The 19958-nt window shown below is 41.9% G+C and overlaps 3 protein-coding genes across 6 annotated transcripts in view; 2 read left to right on the plus strand and 1 right to left on the minus strand.

Moving 5' to 3' along the window:
• Positions 1 to 7361, plus strand: part of LOC112228677 (unconventional myosin-Ic-like) — a 34199-nt gene extending 26838 nt beyond the window's left edge. For all 4 annotated transcript variants that reach the window (XM_024394212.2, XM_042309284.1, XM_042309282.1 and 1 more), the window contains 16 exons: positions 906 to 952; positions 1132 to 1212; positions 1500 to 1605; positions 1702 to 1819; positions 3248 to 3361; positions 3495 to 3571; positions 3804 to 3872; positions 4064 to 4308; positions 4458 to 4541; positions 4742 to 4835; positions 5109 to 5164; positions 5448 to 5583; positions 5776 to 5846; positions 5959 to 6056; positions 6322 to 6421; positions 6658 to 7361. In XM_024394212.2, coding sequence (XP_024249980.2) covers positions 906 to 952; positions 1132 to 1212; positions 1500 to 1605; positions 1702 to 1819; positions 3248 to 3361; positions 3495 to 3571; positions 3804 to 3872; positions 4064 to 4308; positions 4458 to 4541; positions 4742 to 4835; positions 5109 to 5164; positions 5448 to 5583; positions 5776 to 5846; positions 5959 to 6056; positions 6322 to 6421; positions 6658 to 6684 — 1523 coding nt within the window. In that variant the 3' untranslated portion in view covers positions 6685 to 7361. The remainder of the gene's footprint in view (positions 1 to 905; positions 953 to 1131; positions 1213 to 1499; positions 1606 to 1701; positions 1820 to 3247; positions 3362 to 3494; positions 3572 to 3803; positions 3873 to 4063; positions 4309 to 4457; positions 4542 to 4741; positions 4836 to 5108; positions 5165 to 5447; positions 5584 to 5775; positions 5847 to 5958; positions 6057 to 6321; positions 6422 to 6657) is intronic.
• Positions 7362 to 7622: 261 nt separating this feature from the next.
• Positions 7623 to 9406, minus strand: LOC112228678. The gene is made up of 4 exons (XM_024394213.2): positions 9043 to 9406; positions 8811 to 8912; positions 8487 to 8696; positions 7623 to 8316 (listed from the first exon to the last, which is right to left on the minus strand). The coding sequence occupies exons 1-4, from the start codon at positions 9250 to 9252 to the stop codon at positions 8098 to 8100; spliced, it is 741 nt and encodes a 246-aa protein (XP_024249981.1). The 5' UTR covers positions 9253 to 9406; the 3' UTR covers positions 7623 to 8097.
• A 6502-nt stretch (positions 9407 to 15908) lies between these two features.
• epd (ependymin) lies at positions 15909 to 18136 on the plus strand. The gene is made up of 6 exons (XM_024394211.2): positions 15909 to 16098; positions 16302 to 16333; positions 16566 to 16706; positions 16885 to 17071; positions 17219 to 17303; positions 17638 to 18136. Exons 1-6 carry the CDS (start codon positions 16011 to 16013, stop codon positions 17768 to 17770), a joined length of 666 nt encoding a protein of 221 aa, XP_024249979.1. The 5' UTR covers positions 15909 to 16010; the 3' UTR covers positions 17771 to 18136.
• Positions 18137 to 19958: the final 1822 nt, after the last annotated feature.

A 19958-nucleotide genomic window follows, 5' to 3' on the forward strand; every position in this document is an offset into this window, starting at 1 on the left:
AGCAGTCTTTCTATGAAGTGTTTGGGTAGGAGAAGCTGGGTCCCATGCCACTGATTAACATTGCACACGCACTGAACATTCACAAAGGTTCATTTGGAAGGGATGTGAATACAGCACTAATTTTCCTTTTATAAAAAAAGGTACGGACTCCACTCAGTGTGCTCAATATCGCCCTCTAGCTTTGATAAACTATTTTCCAAACATTCTGTCGTCCTGTTTCAAAACTTACTTACCCAAATTGGTACATCCAGACAAAAGCCAGTTTGTTAAAAAACAAGATAACCTACATGCTTCATCAGAAACCAAATGCAGTTCTATCTCTCAACGCAAAAAAAAACAAAGTTTTATAGACTAGAATGGTCATAACTTTGTTCGGTTTTGGAGCATATGGGACTTGGCTCCAATTTCATTCGATTAAAATACTATATGCCAATTCCTCAGCCACAGCGATAACAGGCTATACCTGCTCTGCTCTGTTCAGAATATGTAGAAGTAGCAAGGAAGGTGACCCCATCTAACCTCTGCTATTTCTATTAACTGGAGTGGGAGACATGGTTTCCGGGTGAGGAGGCAATATGTGGTTGGTGGATGGGGACTGAGGGGGGGAATGGGTTGATACTGTTGATACTGTTGATACTGTTGATACTGTTGATACTGTTCTTTATCTTTATATTCATTTCTGATGTGTTTTTTTCTTCTTTCGAATGATAACTGAATATATGAATATATCTGAATGAATATGACTTTGAATGCTATACCTGTACCTGTAAACCCCCCTTCTGAAAAAATGACAAACTAAATAAAAAGTTGGTCACAGAAATATTTGGATATATCTGCAATAAATAACTGACTGATTTCAACCACACACTCTCTCTGTATTGTTTTATGTTCCTCTGCCATCACAGGGTTTCTGGACAAAAACACCGACCTGCTCTACAGAAACCTGAAAGAGGTGAGGCTGGAGTAACAATAGAGAAATGAGAACACAGACCACACTCACCACACTCATGAACTCTCTCAGAACTCCATCACGCTGTTTATGTGTGTACACTACAGTAGGTATATGCAGTATAGTGTCCATAGGTGTGGTGTGTTAATATGGTTCCGTGTTGTGGTGCTTTCTCTGTTCAGGTCATATGCCAGTCAGATAACCAAATCCTGAGTCAGTGCTTCCACAGAGAGGAGGTGACGACCCAAAAACGCCCAGAGACGGTGAGATACACACACACACACAGACATACACAGACAGATATACAACCACAGCCGACTAAACTCAACTCCATGATTTACATTGGAGTTGAGCAGCGACTAGTGTGGGCGGACTGGATTTCAGCACCCAAATAATTATTTTACACGACAAAGAATAGCACACATTTACACGGGACAATTTCATGTGTAAATGCAGGCTTTTCTTTGGGTGCTGAAAGTTGAGTTTAGTCAGCTAACACGCACACAAATACACACAGTTTGATATCGCACCTCACTGCTGCCCTCTGCAGGCTGCCACTCAGTTTAAGAACAGCCTGGCCAAACTGATAGAGATCCTGATGTCTAAGGAGCCATCCTATGTGCGCTGTATCAAACCCAACGATGCCAAGCAGTCAGGTAATCGTACACAGTAAAATCAGTCAATTAGTCAATCAGTCAATCAGTAAATCAGTCAATCAATCAATCAGACAATGTAATATTCTTTCTCAACAGGGAGGTTTGATGAGGCTCTGGTCAGACACCAGGTCAAATATCTGGGTCTGATGGAGAACCTGAGAGTCAGGAGAGCTGGCTTTGCCTACCGCCGGCGCTACGAAGCCTTCCTACAGAGGTATGTTTGTCTGTATACAGTGCATTCTGAATGTATTTAGACCCCTTTTTCCATATTTTGTTGCGTTTCAGCCTTATTCTAAAATGGGTTAAATTAAAATATTAAAAAATCCTCATCAATTTACACACAGTACCCCATAATGATTAAGCAAAAACATTATATTAGACATTTTAGCAAATTTATATTAAAAAAATAACTGAAATATCACATTTACATAAGTATTCAGACCCTTTACTCAGTACTTTGTTGAAGCACCTTTGGCAGCGATTACAGCCTTGAGTCTTCTTGGGTAGGACACTACAAGCTTGATATTTGGGGAGTTCCTCTCATGCTCTGTCAGGTTGGATGGGGAGCGTCGCTGCACAGCTATTTTCAGGTCTCTCCAGAGATGTTCAATTGGGTTCAAGTCCCGGCTCTGGCTGGGCCACTCAAGGACATTCAGAGACTTGTTCCGAAGCCACTCATGCATTGTCTTGGCTGTGTGCTTAGGGTCGTTGTCCTGTTGGAACGGCCCCAGTCTGAGGTCCTGAGCACTCTGGAGCAGGTTTTCATCAAGGATCTCTCTGTACTTTGCTTTGTTCATCTTTCCCTTGATCTTGACTAGTCTCCCAGTCCTTGCTCCTGAAAAACATCCCAACAGCATGATGATGCTGCCACCACGTTGCTTCACCATAATGATGGTGCCAGGTTTCCTCCAGATGTGATGCTTGGCATTCAGGCCAAAGAGTTAAATCTTGGTTTCATCAGACCAGAGAATCTTAGTTGGCCACCTCCCTGACCAAGGCCCTTCTCCCCCGATTGCTCAGTTAGGCCCGAGCGGCCAGCTCTCGGAACAGTCTTGTGGTTCCTGTGCCACTGTGTTCTTGGGGACCTTCAATGCTGCGGAAATGTTTGGTACCCTTCCCCAGATCTGTGCCTCGACACAATCCTGTCTCAGAGCTCTACGGGAATTAATTCGACCTCATGGCTTGGTTTTTTCTCTGACATGCACTGTCAACTGTGGGACCTTATATGGACAGATGTGTGCCTTTCCAAATCATGCCCAATAAATTGAATTTACTCCAATCAAGTTGTAGAAACATCTCAAGGAGGATCAATGGAAACAGGATGCGCCTGAGCTCAATTTCGAGTCTCATGGCAAAAGGCCTCAATACTTATGTAAATACGTTTTTTAAATGTTTTTATGGTTTTATAAATTTGCAAAAATGTCTAAAAAGCTGTTTTCGCTTTGTCATCATGGGGTATTGTGTGTAGCTTGATGAGGAAAATAGTTTTTTAAATCAATTTTAGAATCAGGCTGTAACGTAACAAAATGTGGAAAAAGGGAAGGGGTCTGAATACTTTCCGAATGCGCTGTATTATGTGACTATTTACACGTTTCTATAACCACAGTTTCTATATTAACCACATACATTTCTGTAACCACAGGTACAAGTCTCTGTGTCCCGGGACGTGGCCTAACTGGCAGGGCAGACTGGCTGATGGAGTTGCCACTCTGGTCCAACACCTGGGCTATAAACCAGAGGAATACAAACTGGGAAAGTATGTACACACAGCGAGGGAGGGGGAGGGAGGGAGAACAGAAAGTAAGGGGACTTCCATTTGCCTTAGTCATGTTATGAGGAGAAACATGAGACGGTATGTTGTTGATGTGTAATTCCCTATATCTTTGCAGGACCAAGATCTTCATCCGTTTCCCAAAGACTCTGTTCACCACTGAAGATGCCTTGGAGGCCAGGAGGCCCGCCCTCGGTAGGACTATACAGCAGGGAGGACGATGACAAGGCTGTTTAGTTTGGGGGGAATTAATGTATTGAAGAAAATAACATGATTAACAGCAGAGCAGCAGTAGAAAACAGTGAACTGCCCTTGGCAGAAGTATGAGGATGTATAATACACTAAGCAAATGTAATAAGGATGTAATTGATATAGTCTGTCCTGTGGTCCACCATCTTGTCTCCTCTGTTCCTGTGCTCTGTTCTAGCTCTCACACTACAGACCTCCTGGAGGGGCTACAGAGAGAGGGCCAAGTACCACCGCATCAGAAACGCAGGTGAGGGATCAAACAGCTTACACTCTTACCTGCTTCTCAGTTACTGCTTCCTCAAGCAATTACTCTGCAGCCACTTTCTGCTGAATGAAGTAAGGCCGAGAATATGATTTAGTTTGTTCTTCTGAGCTCTGCACAGTTGTAGCTTGTTGGGGTGTTTCTGGGATATGACTGATTGTTTTCTCTCTGTATAGTGCTAGTGATCCAGTCTGCCTGGAGAGGGATGAAATCCCGCCGTAAGGCAAGACGCCGCAGACACGCTGCTGAAATCATACGCAAGTTCATCAAGGGCTTCATCTACCGCCACTATGAGCGCTGTCCAGAGAATGAGTACTTCCTGGACCATCAGCGTTTCTCTTTCCTGATGACGCTGGTTAGGAACCCACCCAAGAGTGTCCTGGACAAGAGCTGGCCCGTTCCCCCACCTAGCCTCACTGAGGTACTGCAGCCCCACAGTACACATACACACACGCACACACACACTGAAGGAAATGTAGCATAAGCTAAGGTGTGATGGTGCAATGCGTCTGACTGTTGTACATACAATGTGTCAATGTTTTATTTGTATCTGTCCCTATGTCTGTGTAGGCGTCAGAGCACCTGTGCAGGCTGTGTATGCAGAACATGATGCGGGCCTACTGCAGGAGGATCCAGCCAGAGTGGAAGAAACAGGTAGGCTTCTCTACTGTCTGTTACTGTCACTCACCTGACAGGAACACATAGAAAGGTTATTTCTGTCCACTTTCTATTCATTTTATTCTCTCTTACACACACACTCTCTCCCTCTCTGTCTCCCTACTCCATTCTTCCTCCCCTTTTCTCCTTCTGTCTCTTTCTCCAACTCCACATGTATCTCTTCTGTGTCTCTATAGATGGAGCAGAAGGTGGTAGCCAGTCAGATCTTCCAGGACCAGAAGGACAGCTATCCCCAGAGTGTCCCCAAGCTGTTTGTGGCCTCCAGACTAGGTAGGGCACACACACTCACTGACACACTTGGTACACACCTCAGGCGGCTGGTTGCACCTTAATTGGGGAGGACGGGTTCATAGTCATGGCTGCAACGGAATAAATGGAATGGTATCCAGCACATCAAACACGTGTTTGATACCATTCCATTTAATCCATTACAGCCATTACTATGAGCCGTCCTCCCCTCAGCAGCCTCCTGTGGTACACAGACTTCAACATTTCACAGACTTGACAAACACACCACTGACAGATGCTCTCTCCTGTACACAGACAGTGAGGAGTTCAACCTCAAAGTGATACAGACTCTGGGCAATGACAAAGTGAAGGTGAGTAACATGATGTTGTAGTACTATCCCCCTGTAGTGTTTGTGTCCGTTTGGACTGGAGTCTACCATGACCCGTCTCACCTATGTCACTCTCCTGTTGTTGGTTGAGTACTTAAATCATTCTAATTGGCTGTTTCCTGTGTACTGTGTCTCTACAAAGTCGTATATTGCTTTGAATCTATATTGATAAAGAAACGTTTGTTTTTTATGACAACCCCTCCCTCTCTCTCACTGTCACTCTTCTTTCATTTCTCTCTCCATTCCCCTCTTCTGTCTGTGACAGTATGGAGTTGCGGTGACTAAGTATGATAGGAGGGGTTACAAGGCGCGGCCGCGCCAGCTGCTCCTCACCTCCTCCTTTGCTGTGCTGGTGGCTGAGGCCAAGCTGAAGCAGAGGATCGACTACGCGGCCCTGAGGAGTGAGTCTCTGCTGGGAGTCATAGGGGATTGAGGGACCGGGGGTGGTGGGCCAGGGGTGAAGGCAGGCGGGGGCAGGGGGGTTGAACTTAAATGGTTAGGCCTCAGGAGTTTTTAGTAACATTGCTTATAAGGTAGTGGTCATGTGTTTGTAATGTATAACAGGGGAGTGGGTGCCATTCCTCTCTTTCCAGGCATCTCTGTGAGTTCTCTGACTGATGGGTTCATGGTTCTGCACGTGCCCAGTGAGGATAACAAGCAGAAGGTAACAGGATGACCTCATTCTGGTTATTCTATCTAGCAGTTGTCATGGTGACTTACTGCCATGGTGCCATAAAGTACAGTACCTAACCTCTGACCCCTTGTCTGCCCTGTAGAGTGATGTGGTGCTCCAGTGTGATCATGTGATCGAGGTGGTGACCAAGCTGGCCACCATGGCGGACAAGAAGAACAAGGTCAACATCAGCCAAGACAGGTGGGTCTGGCTCATAGAATTAGGAATTAGAATAGGCTCTCTATGGTCGAGCTTCTCTGATCATCTGGACACTGGATAGCTTCATTACCTTTTTCAGAGAATCCATTCCATTTTTTGCCAATCCATTCCAACTGTCATGTATTGTTTGTGCTAATGACACTCTATTTTCACAATGACTTTCTATTTTATTCCCTCCTCTCTCTCATCCCATCTCACCCCATCACTCCTTTCCTCTCTCTGATCCTCTCCTCCTGTCTGTGTGCAGTATTAAGTTTGCGGTGGCTCGGGGGAAGGAGGGGGTCATTGATTTCACCAGTGGATCAGAGCTGAAGGTAGCCAAAGGCAAGAAAGGACACCTGCTGGTGGTGAGTCAGGAGACGGGAGAGGAGGAAACGTATTATTATGAGGACAGTAAGGGCTTGAGGAAGGGAGGGTGAGGACTTCTAGATGGAGGACGAGGTGAGCTGGGATTGTCAAATGGAAAGCAGTAGATTATTAAAGATAACTACCTCTTTCATCTCTATATTCTCACTGGAAGTTTTGACCAATAATCCACATTAGGGACTAACAATGGCCTCGTGTGAATTGACTTGTTTTGCAGACGGCCCCTCAACTCAACCCAAGATGACGACCTCGCTGTAATCCACAGAGAACCAATCATTCCACAGGATGATTTCCTGCTTTAGCCAATCAGATTATAGCCACACAGAAGTTATTTTTCTCCATTAAATGTGAGACCACAGCCATACACTGCCTACTACAAGATCATTATGTTCTCCGTTAGCACAATTGAACTTATAAATCTTAATTTAGATAGTTATTGATTTAAAATGACATATTATCATATATAAATGGATTCAGAGGTTTTGCCGGAATTCATAATACTGTTTATTAACAAAACTCGTATTAAATGAAACAACACATTTTCAATCTTATGCTTCATCTTTATTTTGTAGTCCTTTACAATATATTTGCTCTTGTATGTAAAAAAAAAAAAAAAAAAAATTTAGATTTCCATAATAACAAAAATAAACACCATTTTACAAATAAATAAGTAATAAATAAGTAAATAAATAGGCAAAAAGGCATCTTTGGAAAGTACAGTGAAGTGAGGACTGTTGAGAAAGGGGATGTTGGGTAGTGTTTCTCAACACTCTTCCAGCTCTCAGCTGTTAGAGTCAGAGAGAGAGAGAGAGAGAGAGAGAAAAGAAGGAAACTCTGGGAGAAACCCAGAGTAGAGTAAGACATACAGTAACACTATGCGTAAACTTGGTTTCAGTCTAACAAAGTCAACCGAGCATCTCACAACAATGAGAAATCATGATCTTAGGGAATACTAGAAATTATAAACCAGGTAGTTTGGCTCCTGGATGCTGATTGGCGGAAAAGCCGTAGTATATCAGACAATATACCCTGGGTATGATGCAAAACTACTTGTTTTCTGTTATAAATACGTTGGTAACCAGTTTATAATAGCAATAAGGCACCTCTGGGGTTTGTGGTATATGGGCAATATACCACAGCTAAGGGCTGTATCCAGGCACTCTGGGATGCATCATGCCTAAGAACAGCCCTTATCCTTGGTATATAGGGCCATATACCACACCCCCTCGGGCCTTATTGATTCATTGAACCTTATCATTAATGCAGTTGAAATAACAACAGCAGGTATTGACATCACTTGGCAATATTGAGTCACAGTACTGTATTTCTGTCATAGTAATACTGAATGAAATATATCATTATTATCAACTTATAATAACGCTGATTATTATCATCATAATGAATAATACTAATATCATTATTATTGGTGTTATTAGCTGCCTTGTTACTTCTGAAATAAACTGTGTGCATTGACTACATAAAATACTGTTGTGTTATAATTCATAATAGTACAATTTGTAAATTCTCACATCCAACATTGTCCCTAGTCCACAAAATAAGTTAAAAGCCACTCTAACCACAACCCGTCACAGGCTTGTGCAGTACTAGTTTGCATTATGAATATGAATCCATGCATACCATTCTATCTGCCCCTGGGCTAGGTACCTGGAGGACCTCTGTGTTTGGTCTTCAGGAGGATGAAGTCTCTGGCCAGCTTGGTGAGGTAGCGCTCCAGGTCCCTGAGGATGACGTAGCCCTCCAGGCGGCTGGTCCACAGGGACTTTGATGGGGCCTGGTGGCTGGAGGGAGTGCTCACTGCACGGGTCAGGGCAGGGGGAGATGTGGGGATTACATTGGAGCTGTTCACACATCTCAACTGTAAAGACCACAGAGAGGTTTATCAGACTGAGCTCATAACATTTCTCCACAGTGTATATACAGTAGCTACTGAGTAGCCATAGTGGGTAGCTACATGAACACCTAATATAGTGCGCAGAGAGAATAAGTACACACTTCGTTCATGTATATGGCGCACATTGTCTGTACCTGAAAGTTGACTTTTGTCATGAGATCCCGCAGGTCTGTCAGAATGTGCTGTATTCTCTCAGGTATGCTGGGTTTTGGCATGCCCCTGCTCCCCATCCTGTGGGCTGCCCCCTGTCCAACCTCCTCCCTCTCTATCTCCCTTCTCTTCATGTCCAGGTGAGCCCAGAAGGTGTGCAGGTCTCGAGAGGCAGCACTCAGACGCTCCCAGTCCTGTACAGGCCAGATCATAACATTATTCACAATATCACAATCTCCTATTCTATAGTAACTTTTTAAAGCATTAAACCACAGCAGGTTAACAGGTGGTACAGGTCACACACAAACCTTCATCTGAAGCCAGTGGTAGAAGTCTGTGGAGAGGGAGGGTAGGGTCTGCCACTCCAGACTTCTGTCCTCAAACTGCTTGTTATCCAACTGCTCCTCCTTCTGGCAAGACAAATGAAGGTACATTATGATAACAGCCTGTAGCAGGGGAGGATAGCTGTTGTCTCTGGGCACATAGAAGCTCTAGCAGACTAGCCACCAGTAATAGAGGCTAGCAGAGGAGTCAACTCACATATCTCCTGAGCAGCTGCTGTACCCGAGTGTGGGTGCATCTGATGGATTTGAGGGAGTATGAGTAGGACTTGAGTAGGCCTGGATGGGATGCACAACATGGGTACACACAGCTCAGGGTAAGGAAAAACTGGAGAAACAGAACCTGCCACCAAACAGACATCTGGAAGAGACAGGGACAGGATGAGTGATTGCTAAATTGCAAAATCATGTCAACATTTGTCAATGAATGAAAGTCGGCATGCAGAACAAATATAGCCAGCCTTATCTGAATCAATTCTCAATATATGTTGGTAACTTGTGGAACTCTCTTATATGTATTACTTAACAACCACAATACAAATGTTAGATCCATGACAATTTAGCACCAGCCTTCAATCGAAAACTGGAGAATTTACCAAGCTCCATATTCATTGCTTTCTAACCTCTATTTAATCCATGTCGCTGAAGTTTCAGTGTGATTGAAATGTAAAGGGAATGTTCCCACGTTAGCAGACTGCATTCAAGGTAAAAGCTGCATATTTCGGCTCAATTGGAAATTGCTTTTACATTTCTATTGCATAATCTGTCATGCTTCAACTATACAGATTGACTAGAGCAGCTAGTATCATTATCTCATCACACTAACACAGACTTCTTAGTATCTAAACCAGCCCTGTAGAGATAAAGGAGTTTACCACCGACGGTCCAGCTATGGAACATCTGTACTGCTCAACACTAGCTAGAGTGAGATGGACAGAGACAGAGTAGACTTACCTTGTAGAGATAGCAATCTGTGATTGACACATCCTAGTTGCATCCTTTGATATTTATGTATGTCTTCAGTTTCTGTTGTGGTCTGGAGTTTTTCTCAGCAGCTCGTGTAGCGGTTTCAGCAAATGATTCACAAAACCTGCCCAATTGCCTAAGTGTAGAGGTTAGTTAGCACATAATTACATTTTTCGCTATCATTTTGAGGTAAATAGGGCCTAATATGATGATTGTTCATTGTTGTAGAATTACTCAATGTTATCATATTTTTATCAAACTCAAACTGTTCTGTAACTTTTTACAGTGTAAATGCAATCTAGCCAAATTAGTCATTATATATGATATTCTGCTGAGTTCAGTAATGAAACTAAATGTTTATTAGACATTTAACATTTTAGTGTGTGTGTTTGTGTTGACTGCTGAGTTCAGTAATGAAACTAAATGTTTATTAGTGTGTGTGTGTGTGTGTGTGTGACCTTCATCAGTTACTGGGATTCAAAAATCTATAATCCTTTTAATTTATATGAATGTTTCTATGTATAAACTAAAATGAATAGTTAACCTTAATTTATATGAATGTATGTACTATTATACCTTAATTTATATGAATGTATGTACTATTATACCTTAATTTATATGGATGCTATAGAAGAACATTATGAAACAACATTATTATCTCAATTACAGTATTTTGAGAACTAACCACTGCCTAAAATAGTCCCGGAAATGAAAATCCCTTTGCGCAATCTTTTTGGTTGTTTCTTTTCTCTACTCATCGACGACACTTTGTGTTGTTGTGGGGTGCTCTATGGGGAAGCACCCCAGTGTCTCAACTGTAAAATCAAAACGACACTATCCTTGTGACATTGTTAAATGAGTGGGTGGGTTGTACAAGCTGAGATACTACACACTTTCTATATTCATTTGTATTCCTTCAGGTTCTCTCTCTTTTTTTTTTGTGATTATATTCAATAACACTTTAATGTACACTGCACAACCCACCTAGGCGGATGTACAGTATGAAAAGCATTTCCCATACATGCAAAGCGGAAAAACTCTAAATGCAATTATTAGTCGTTTTGAAAGTAAGTAATTGTGAAAGCACTGTTCTCATGCAGGATACAGTAAGTCACTACTTTGAGACTGACAGCACAGTTAATCAAATGGTACACCTGACAAGTAACAGCAGTGTACTCTAGCCTACTGCACAAGACATATCGAAGTCTGCCTGGCATAGTCAAATCAATGTGTAGAAAGCAGAATTTTTAGGATTTCTAAACATTGATTTGCACAAATTGAATCATTGGATTCATAAATTGAACTTGCATATCATGATTTGAATGAATATTGCATTTAGTTTGACATTTATATTTAATATTGAAATTAAATATGTATATATTCAGTTTCAATATGGAAGACATTGTATTCATTGTCTGTGTATCAAGCTTACAATGTATCATTTGAAGTTTACCAAAGTTTCATATATTCAACTCCTCAGATGCATTAAGATTATGTTTTCAAATTCAGTTCTCGAAATTCAGATTCGAAACTAGAGACAACATCCTGGTACTTTGCCAGCCAGGAATGGTAGAAGAGAACAGATTACAATCAACCCCTCTCGAAATGAGTGGTTTCTAGAGGTTAGTGCCATCTTGAGATTGCATTGCGTCACCTCTGTGTGTTATACAGTCTGACTGAGTAATAGTTGTCTCTCTTCTCTCTCGATAGAGAGAGAGAAAGAAAGAATTAACAGGAAAGACTGCAAAGCAATGGTCTTTCAGAAAAAGTCCAGATCTCATCCAACCCTGAAACACCACCAACTATGCTTACCTTGGTCTGACTAGAAGATAATCTGGCCAGTTTGACATGGTCATAAAGTCTCTAACAGATAAAGCACTCCCAGCATATTTTGCAATTAGAAAGACCCTATATAAATTTAACCCACCAATTAGAATTTGGGTTAAATGATTTGATGTATTATTTGTCATAACTCCAATCCTTCTATATGGCAGAGAAATTTGGGCCCCCCTTTACAATTTAAAATATACCTCATGGGATAAATGCCCCACCAAAGTTTTACACCTGGAATTTTGTCAAAATATTCTAGGTGTGCCCAGAAATGCCCCAAACCTAGCCTGTAGGGCATATCTTGGGAGATTCCCCCTGGCATTCCAAATTGAGAAAAGAGACACACATTTCTGGACTCACCTAACACACTGTGATCCAGAATATTAGAATTACAAGGCTTATTTCTGCAAACACTGTAACCAGAGAGTGACCCTTCAGACTAGCAAAAGCAACCAACTAAATTCAACCATTCAACCACAAATAACAACATTAGATCAAATAGAAATCTCAATTTAATCACAGACTTCAATGTTACCAAATTCTAAATAGAGATATCAGATTTTCACAAGACTTTGTCAAGATCAAAGAATTCAAAGGAAGACATTAGCAATGTACAGACTCAGTGACCATAGCCTGGACATAGAGACAGGACGCTAATATCACAACAAAAACACAAAAAACCCTCCTGAAATTTAAAGAAAGAATTGCAGGTTTTCTTGAACTACCTGTTGAGGAGAAAATCTGCATTTTGTTAGGAGAAAATGTAGAGAAAGTAGATCTTGCAGCAGATTATGTCCTGGCCTGTCATAATATATGATATTTACTTTCTCAATTGTTGATGCTGTTGTTCTCTTCTTGTGTATATTTGTCCATGTATGAGAGAGAGAGAGAGAGAGAGAGAGAGAGAGAGAGAGAGAGAGAGAGAGAGAGAGAGATAATAATAATAATAATAATATTATTCGGCTATTTCAGTGACTTTCAATGTGGCATCGTCATAGGATGCCACCTTTCCAACAAGTCAGTTCGGCAAATTTCTGCCCTGCTCCGGCAACTGTAGGTGCTGCTATTGTGAAGTGGAAATGTCTAGGAGCAGCAATGGCTCAGCCGCAAAGTAATAGGTCACACAAGCTCACAGAACGGGACCGCCTAGTGCTGAAGCACATAGCACGTTAAAATGGTCTGTTCTTGGTTGCAACACTGTTCGTAGCTTCATGAAATGCCAAGCGTCAGCTGGTGTGGTGTAAAGCTCGCTGCTATTGGACTCCGGAGCAGTGGAAACACATTCTCTGGAGTGATTTAATCTAGTTTCGTCATCCGGCAATCCGGCCCAATATCAGTGCCTGACCTCGCTAATGCTCTTGTGGCTGAATGGAAGCAAGTCCACGCAGCAATGTTCCAACATAGCAGCAAAGGGAGGGCCAAGTCCATATTAATGCCCCTGATTTTGGAATGAGATGTTCAACAAGTAGGTGTCCACATACTTTTAGCCATGTAGTGTATATTCAGAGCATTTGGATAATGACTTTTCACTAGTTTTAATTTGTCAAATTGTGAATGACTGAACAGTTATTTTTTGGGGGCGGGTTTAGAGAGAGGAGGGGGGCAGAGGGCAAGTGATGATGAGAGAAAGAGCTTAGTAATTTTCGTGATTGCGGAAGCATGCCGTTTCATCACAGTTGTGCAGAGAGTGGCAGGTGGTTACTGGATGGCATATTCACCATTATTTCACCATGACAGAAATAGCAGAGAGAGGAGTTTCTGTTTCCCCGGGGGGGGGGGGCAGCCCTGGGAATGTCTCAGAGAACTACATCGTCACTATTTTTACCATAATTACCACCACCATCATGACTATCCATCCCACTTTCTGTTATTTAGAGCCATTGTAGAGATGAAATGGCACTCTGCCATTACCCTAAGGCCCATGGTCATAAATCACCATAATCAAATGAGAGATATACATTTACTATTGAGATTTTGGAATAGGAAAATAAACAGAAGCTGCTTAATCGACTTAGGGTTCAGTCAAAATCAGCCAAGTAGTTTTGTACACAGCCTTGGCACTATCTGAGTGTGTATCTGTGTAGTTACTGTTTATGCCCAACTGGCTCATGCACACAGGTCAGGTTCAGACCTGGAGAGAGGAAGTGGGCAGTGAACTACAGGTCAGTGGTCTGGACAACAGTCCTGATGGACAGATACAGTACCTACTTCCTCTTTTTGTGAGCAGAGAACTCTAACAGGGATGTGGTCTCGGGATTATGTTGGTATGTTTGTGTGTTGTGGGGGAGAAGCTCTATATGCATCACATACTGTACATACTACCCCTTTCAAATCATGACTCTCTAGAAGGGCTTCCCTCACTCTCATGACTCCCCCCTCTGCTCTCACAGTTAGGAGGAACACTGACAGATTCCCCCTCTCTTGGTCACCTTTTAGTTTCAATACCTTTTTTTAAATGTTCATTACCTTTCCTTAAAAATTTTAGCAATCAAGAGAGCACTCACGATACCCTGGAACACTGAAACTTTTGCTCTGCTCTGCTCTATTGCAGTACTTGACCACAGCAATCCATTTCTTTAAAGCTCTGAAAAAGAGCGCCACCATGTGGTGGTCTCCGGAAGAGGTGCCGGTTTAGATCCCGTGACTGTCACAGTTTACGTGTATAGATCTACACATGTTCGTGGGTGGAGTCTGTTTTTAAGGGCTGCGGACTCTTTTCGTTGCATTCCACCCAGAGAGGAAGTCCGCCTTGTGTAGTGTACCACACAGCGCTTGGGGAGACTACCAAGCAAGCAGGGCTGAGGCATTCTTTTTGACTCTAGTTAGCGATGACTTTTGAACTTTAGGCTGAGGTCAGGGTTTGGAAGCCTACCTCAGCTACAAGAAGTCCCAAAGTTAATCTCTAAAGGCTAGAGAGAGAGTTTGAGAGAGGGTTCTGAGAAGTACTCATGGCCAATTGTAAGGGTTTTCTACAATCTCAATCTCCCACTGTACATCGATACTCTGCCATATTATTTGGAATATAGAAGCCCTAAAGACCATAACAAGCAAAAACTGTCAACATTCATTTGGATACTAATTTTGATCCCTCTCCGGGGGCTTTGTAACAGTGAGAAATGTATTGGGAAAATGTTCAGTACAAATCATTGTGGATTGATTGGTGAAGTTTCTGTCAGTTGACCCGAGCCTAGATGCACTAAGATAAACTCTTCTTGTCCGAGAGAGAACTTATTATTTGGACATGATCCGTTCTCTCTATATGCCAGGGGGCGACTGAATTTTTGATTGGCGGTACTGTCTGATATTTATCCTGTATAAACGTTGTACATGTACACATACTACTAACTATAACAGTATTTGGATCTATCCATCTATTACAATGTATCCAGAATTGAATCCAGAGTCATGTCAGATCATCTGTACGTAAAAATGAAATCTCACCATTTACCCACTTTTTCAACAAATCCTTTTAAGTTGAAGATTTAGTCGAACGTAACCCCTTCAGCGATGTGACCATAATCATCCTCTCAAAGGAAAAACAAATATCTTGTCTTATATTGTTTAATATTGTTTGCTGAAGGGAAACAGAGGGCCGACCTCATTGGTGTTTGGAATGGACGCCCCCTAAAGTTCTTCAGAGGGCAGCTGGATCTTTCACAGCCATAGAGACAGAAACTGCACAGTAAGCACTATTAATATAAGGGCATGAAGAGGTTGTTATCAATAAACATCACATTGGTACGGTTTTAGAAGAACAAAGGGCATGTATTTTACACAGTTACACAGTTCTATTTTGAAAAGTGCACTATATTTTATGATACCACACAATGTATTGTTGAAAGGACATCAAAATATATTTAAGAGTGAGCAGTAAGCATTATTATAAATTGGTCTTTGTTGAACATGGCTTTCATTATGAGTTGAATATTGGCTCATGGCTTACAAACTAACTGGGTTGACTGTACCCAAGGAATCATAGCATAGGTTCTATAGCACAAGATGCTGACAGGACAGTGGATACACAAGGACAGAACAGGAGACACAATGAAAAAGCAGACCATTGCTCCACAGTGACTCCATGTGGCTTGTCCTTAAGTCCTTGTTTATGCAGATGTTGTTTGTCAGGGTCCAGGTGGAAGGGTCAGCCAGTTTAAACCACCCCCGTCTCTTTCCACAACATCCTTCCATTGAGACAGACACTATGGGGGTTGGACCCATGGAGGTGTTCTGTTAAATCCTGTGGTTGGACCCGATAAAAAGGACCAGTGTGTCCATCCATCCTGTCACAGTACCTGGAACCACTTGGAGTCGTGCTCATCCTTTCTGAGTTGTGCAGTTTGAGTGTTAACCTCAGTCTCCCTCCACGAGAAGATGCAGGCCTTTGCCGTCGCTGCCCTCTCCATCTGGCTGTGTCTGGGTGCCACCACCCTGGCAGAGTCCCACGGCCCACAGCACTGCAGTAAGGATCATCTGCTTTATATCTTGTTGAGGCTCATGTTTGCTGTGCACTGTGTGGAAAACTGCTGTTACTTGTATGACTATTTTGGTAATATTGTCAAGGTTTATCAAATCAACAGTCTCTTCTAACTTAAAGTATACCTATATGTCTACACATGATCTCTGAGTTTGAAAATCTGTCTAACTGCCGACTTTGTCTTTTAGCATCACCTAATATGACTGGGGTCCTGACTGTGGTGAGTAGCCCTCTTGTCCATTAACCATTATCAATAATTCTAGGACACTGTGTGGCTATATTGCATTCTTTCGAAACCAAACCAGACTCTCAGTTCAGGCAACCCTGTTTTTATCCACTGATGTTTTCTCGTAAAAACAACTATATTGGCACAGTTGGCTTAGTTTTTGCAGGTACAGAATTGGGTCATATTAATCTCTCTATATATCGTTATCTCTCTCTTGATTAAACAGCTGGCCCTTACAGGAGGTGAAATCAAGGCAACTGGACATTACAGCTATGACTCGACGGACAAGAAGATACGTTTCACTGAAAGTGAGATGCACCTCAACAAGACTGAACATCTGGAGGACTACCTGATGCTATTTGAAGAGGTAACACTGACAACTGACAGAAACATATAAGGCAAGATTCCAACCCAATTGTAATTCAGAATAGCTGCTTTATAACATCACATGGCCTACATAACAGTTGCATAACCCACTTGTTACTATGGTTATGACACAGCATCATCATAACCGATGCTTCCTCCTTCTCATCCGTCTCTCTCAGGGGGTCTTCTATGACATTGACATGAAGAACCAGTCCTGTAAGAAGATGTCTCTGCACTCTCATGCTCACGCTCTGGAACTCCCCACTGGTGCAGCCCATCAGGTTGAGCTGTTTTTGGGGAGTGACACTGTTCAGGAGGAGAACATCAAAGTGAACATATGGACGGGATCCGTGCCAGAGACTAAGGGTGAGTATGATACACATTAGGAGTCAACCTGTCAATGTGATTTTTATTAATGAAGTATAATGTTGGATGGCAATGGTGTAAACATGGGTTTATATAGTGAAGCTATTAGGATGTATCAAATCATCTGTCTGTCTGCCTGATCTCCAGGCCAGTATTTTTTGTCTACTACTGTGGGAGAATGTCTACCACTCAGCACTTTCTACTCAACTGATTCCATGACACTCCTCTTCAGGTGAGTGGCATACTTTTAATTTGTTTAATGCAGCTGTAGGGTCACTGAAACCTTCTTGTGCAATGGATAATAGCTGCTACTATCTGCCTATACTTTGGTATATCATAGTACTAGATGCATTTAAGAAATGTTTGAGATTTAGTTCTGTATGGTCTCCCACAGGAGAAACCAACGTCTTGATGTAGACCTAGAGAAAATGTCCTATTGGGCCGAAGATGACACTGATTTTGAAGTTGCAGGCAGGGCTACTATATCACGAGACAATGAGCCTGACTCATGTCTGCTACACTTGCATGCCCAAAAAGTTCATGCTATTTTTCTCTTCTTCTCACAGCAATTCCGAAGTGGTCACTGAGGTGAAAGCCCCTGAAGTATTCAATCTGCCGTCTTTCTGTGAGGGTGTGGAGCTGGAGGAGGCTCCTGAGGGCCAGAAGAATGACTTCTTTAGTCTGTTCAACAGTGTCTAAGACAGTGGCACCAGGACCTCCAGCCCCAACCAACCAAGAGTGTGGCCAGCTAATCCTCCTAGTTGTTTCTCTCCCTCTCATAACTACATTTGAGTGTTTCATTGCAAATTCTTCTCTTCTGTTAGACCAGATATATATCATAATATACTTTCTTTGATTATTCCTCTTTGAAGACATTGCATAAAGATTAATCAGATGAAAAAAGGAAAGTTAATGTTAAGTTGTCATGTTAATGTAATCTCTACGTTTGAACGGGATATAAGGGGATATAACGTTTGTAATTTACACTATTAATCTGTCACTTAAAGTTGCTAATGTGTAGGAGGTCTGCATAGGCAAATGAGATAATAAAAACTCAACATCTTTTCGAGTCTCCAAATGTATTTGTTTTATTGAAAGGGGCGGCAGGTAGCCTAGTGGTTAGAGCATTGGACTAGTAAAACTGAAAGGTTGCCAGATTGAATCCTCGAGCTGACAAGGTAAAAATCTGTTGTTCTGCCCCTGAACAAGGCAGTTAACCCACTGTTCCTAGGCTGTCATTGTAAATTAGAATTTGTTCTTAACTGACTTGCCTAGTTCAATAAAGGTCAAATATATCTTCTTTTTTTTTTTACCAAAGTCTTCCTCAAAGACAAGGAAAGGCCATTTCCTAGAGAAAATGTGTGCTTGATATTTTATTAAGGTTTGAGAGAATTTGAAGTGAGGATAGTTTGAAAGTTTCAAAGGTTTGCAGCTTAAATGACCAAGGAGCTGGACCATTTTGGATAGCTACCACTCTACTCTTATGGTTCTCATTCAAACCCATGTTCATTTATGCAAATGTTTATAGTTCATAAAGTATGAATAGTATAAAAAATCTTTGGCAAGCAATCTAAGTTGAGTCAGTCTGTATGTAGGTTTGGTGTTATTAGCTTAAACGGTTGAAGAGCAGTGCTAAATCTAAAATGTACAATTCTAGCCAATAGAGCTTCTATGCCAATTTTAAATGGTTATAGTTTAAAAGGTATAAATAGTATCAAAAAGCCTTTGACAAACAATATAAGTTGGGTCAGTCTGAACATGTCAATGTTGGTTTGTTGTTGATAGCTTAAATGGTGTGAGGAGATGCATGCCCAAAGTTTCTCCAAGTAAGTCTATGGCACTTTTATTGCAATTGAAATCCATTGGGAGCTCATTTAAATATTGTTGTAGTACAAAAAATGTAAATGCTATCAAAGATATTTTCTCAAGAAGTCTAAGTGAGGGCTGTCTGCACATTTAAAAGTTGGTTTTGTGTTTACAGTTTAAATTGTTTGTACTAGAGTGGGCAGAATAATAATATGAGTATGTAAGAATTCTACAGTGGTCTTGCCTTCAGCAAGCACATTAAATAACTCAAGCTCTCTCTCTGAAACTCTTTTGTCTGTCAGTATTTTTGGGGGTAGGTTTACACAAATGTATTTCACATTTACACACAAGGTCACTCATGGCCTGCAGTAAATGGGATTTGAAAGAACTTTCAAACTATTTCTGGTTAATAGAGAGGGATGGATACTGGGAAAAGTGATGCAATCACAAAACCCAAAACAAGCACGGAGACAGTAAACCTTATCTGGGGTGAGTTTCTGAGGGAGCCCAGCTACTGCCTGTGGTGCTGCACATGCCGTGCTGGGTCTAGGATATTCCAACACACTGGGGCCCTTCAAACATTCTGAAACGTGTACCTGCCCATCAACACCATCACACGAGTCGCTGCATGGCAACAGTTGCAGCAGTGGGAAAAACACTATTCTGTGTATCAAATAAAACTGTCAATGCAACGCTAAGAATGGACCTACCTAATTTATTTCTGAAGAAAGATAACACTCAGTCAGTGCATGGCCTTGAGAGCATATAAGGCAGTGGCCCTAGGCGAGGCACTAGCAGTCTGTCACTGCTATTCCATTGTTAAAAGATTGCCTATAGGCCCCTCAAATTCAACTCTGGACAAGCCAGTGCCACTGCTTTTTTTCATTGATCCCCTCTAAATCAGTGACTGCTTTAGACCTGGGACACCAGGTGTATGCAATTAATTATCAGTGGAACAGAAAACCAGCAGGCTCCAGACCTCGTAGGTTAGAATTGATTACCCCTGCTATAGGCTGTGCATGTTGAGACGGGTCACTTGTCGATGGCTCCTTTGCCGGTAGCCCATCCGTGCAAGTCTAGA

Source organism: Oncorhynchus tshawytscha, linkage group LG30 (genome assembly GCF_018296145.1).
Source record: "Oncorhynchus tshawytscha isolate Ot180627B linkage group LG30, Otsh_v2.0, whole genome shotgun sequence".
NCBI lineage: Eukaryota > Metazoa > Chordata > Actinopteri > Salmoniformes > Salmonidae > Oncorhynchus > Oncorhynchus tshawytscha.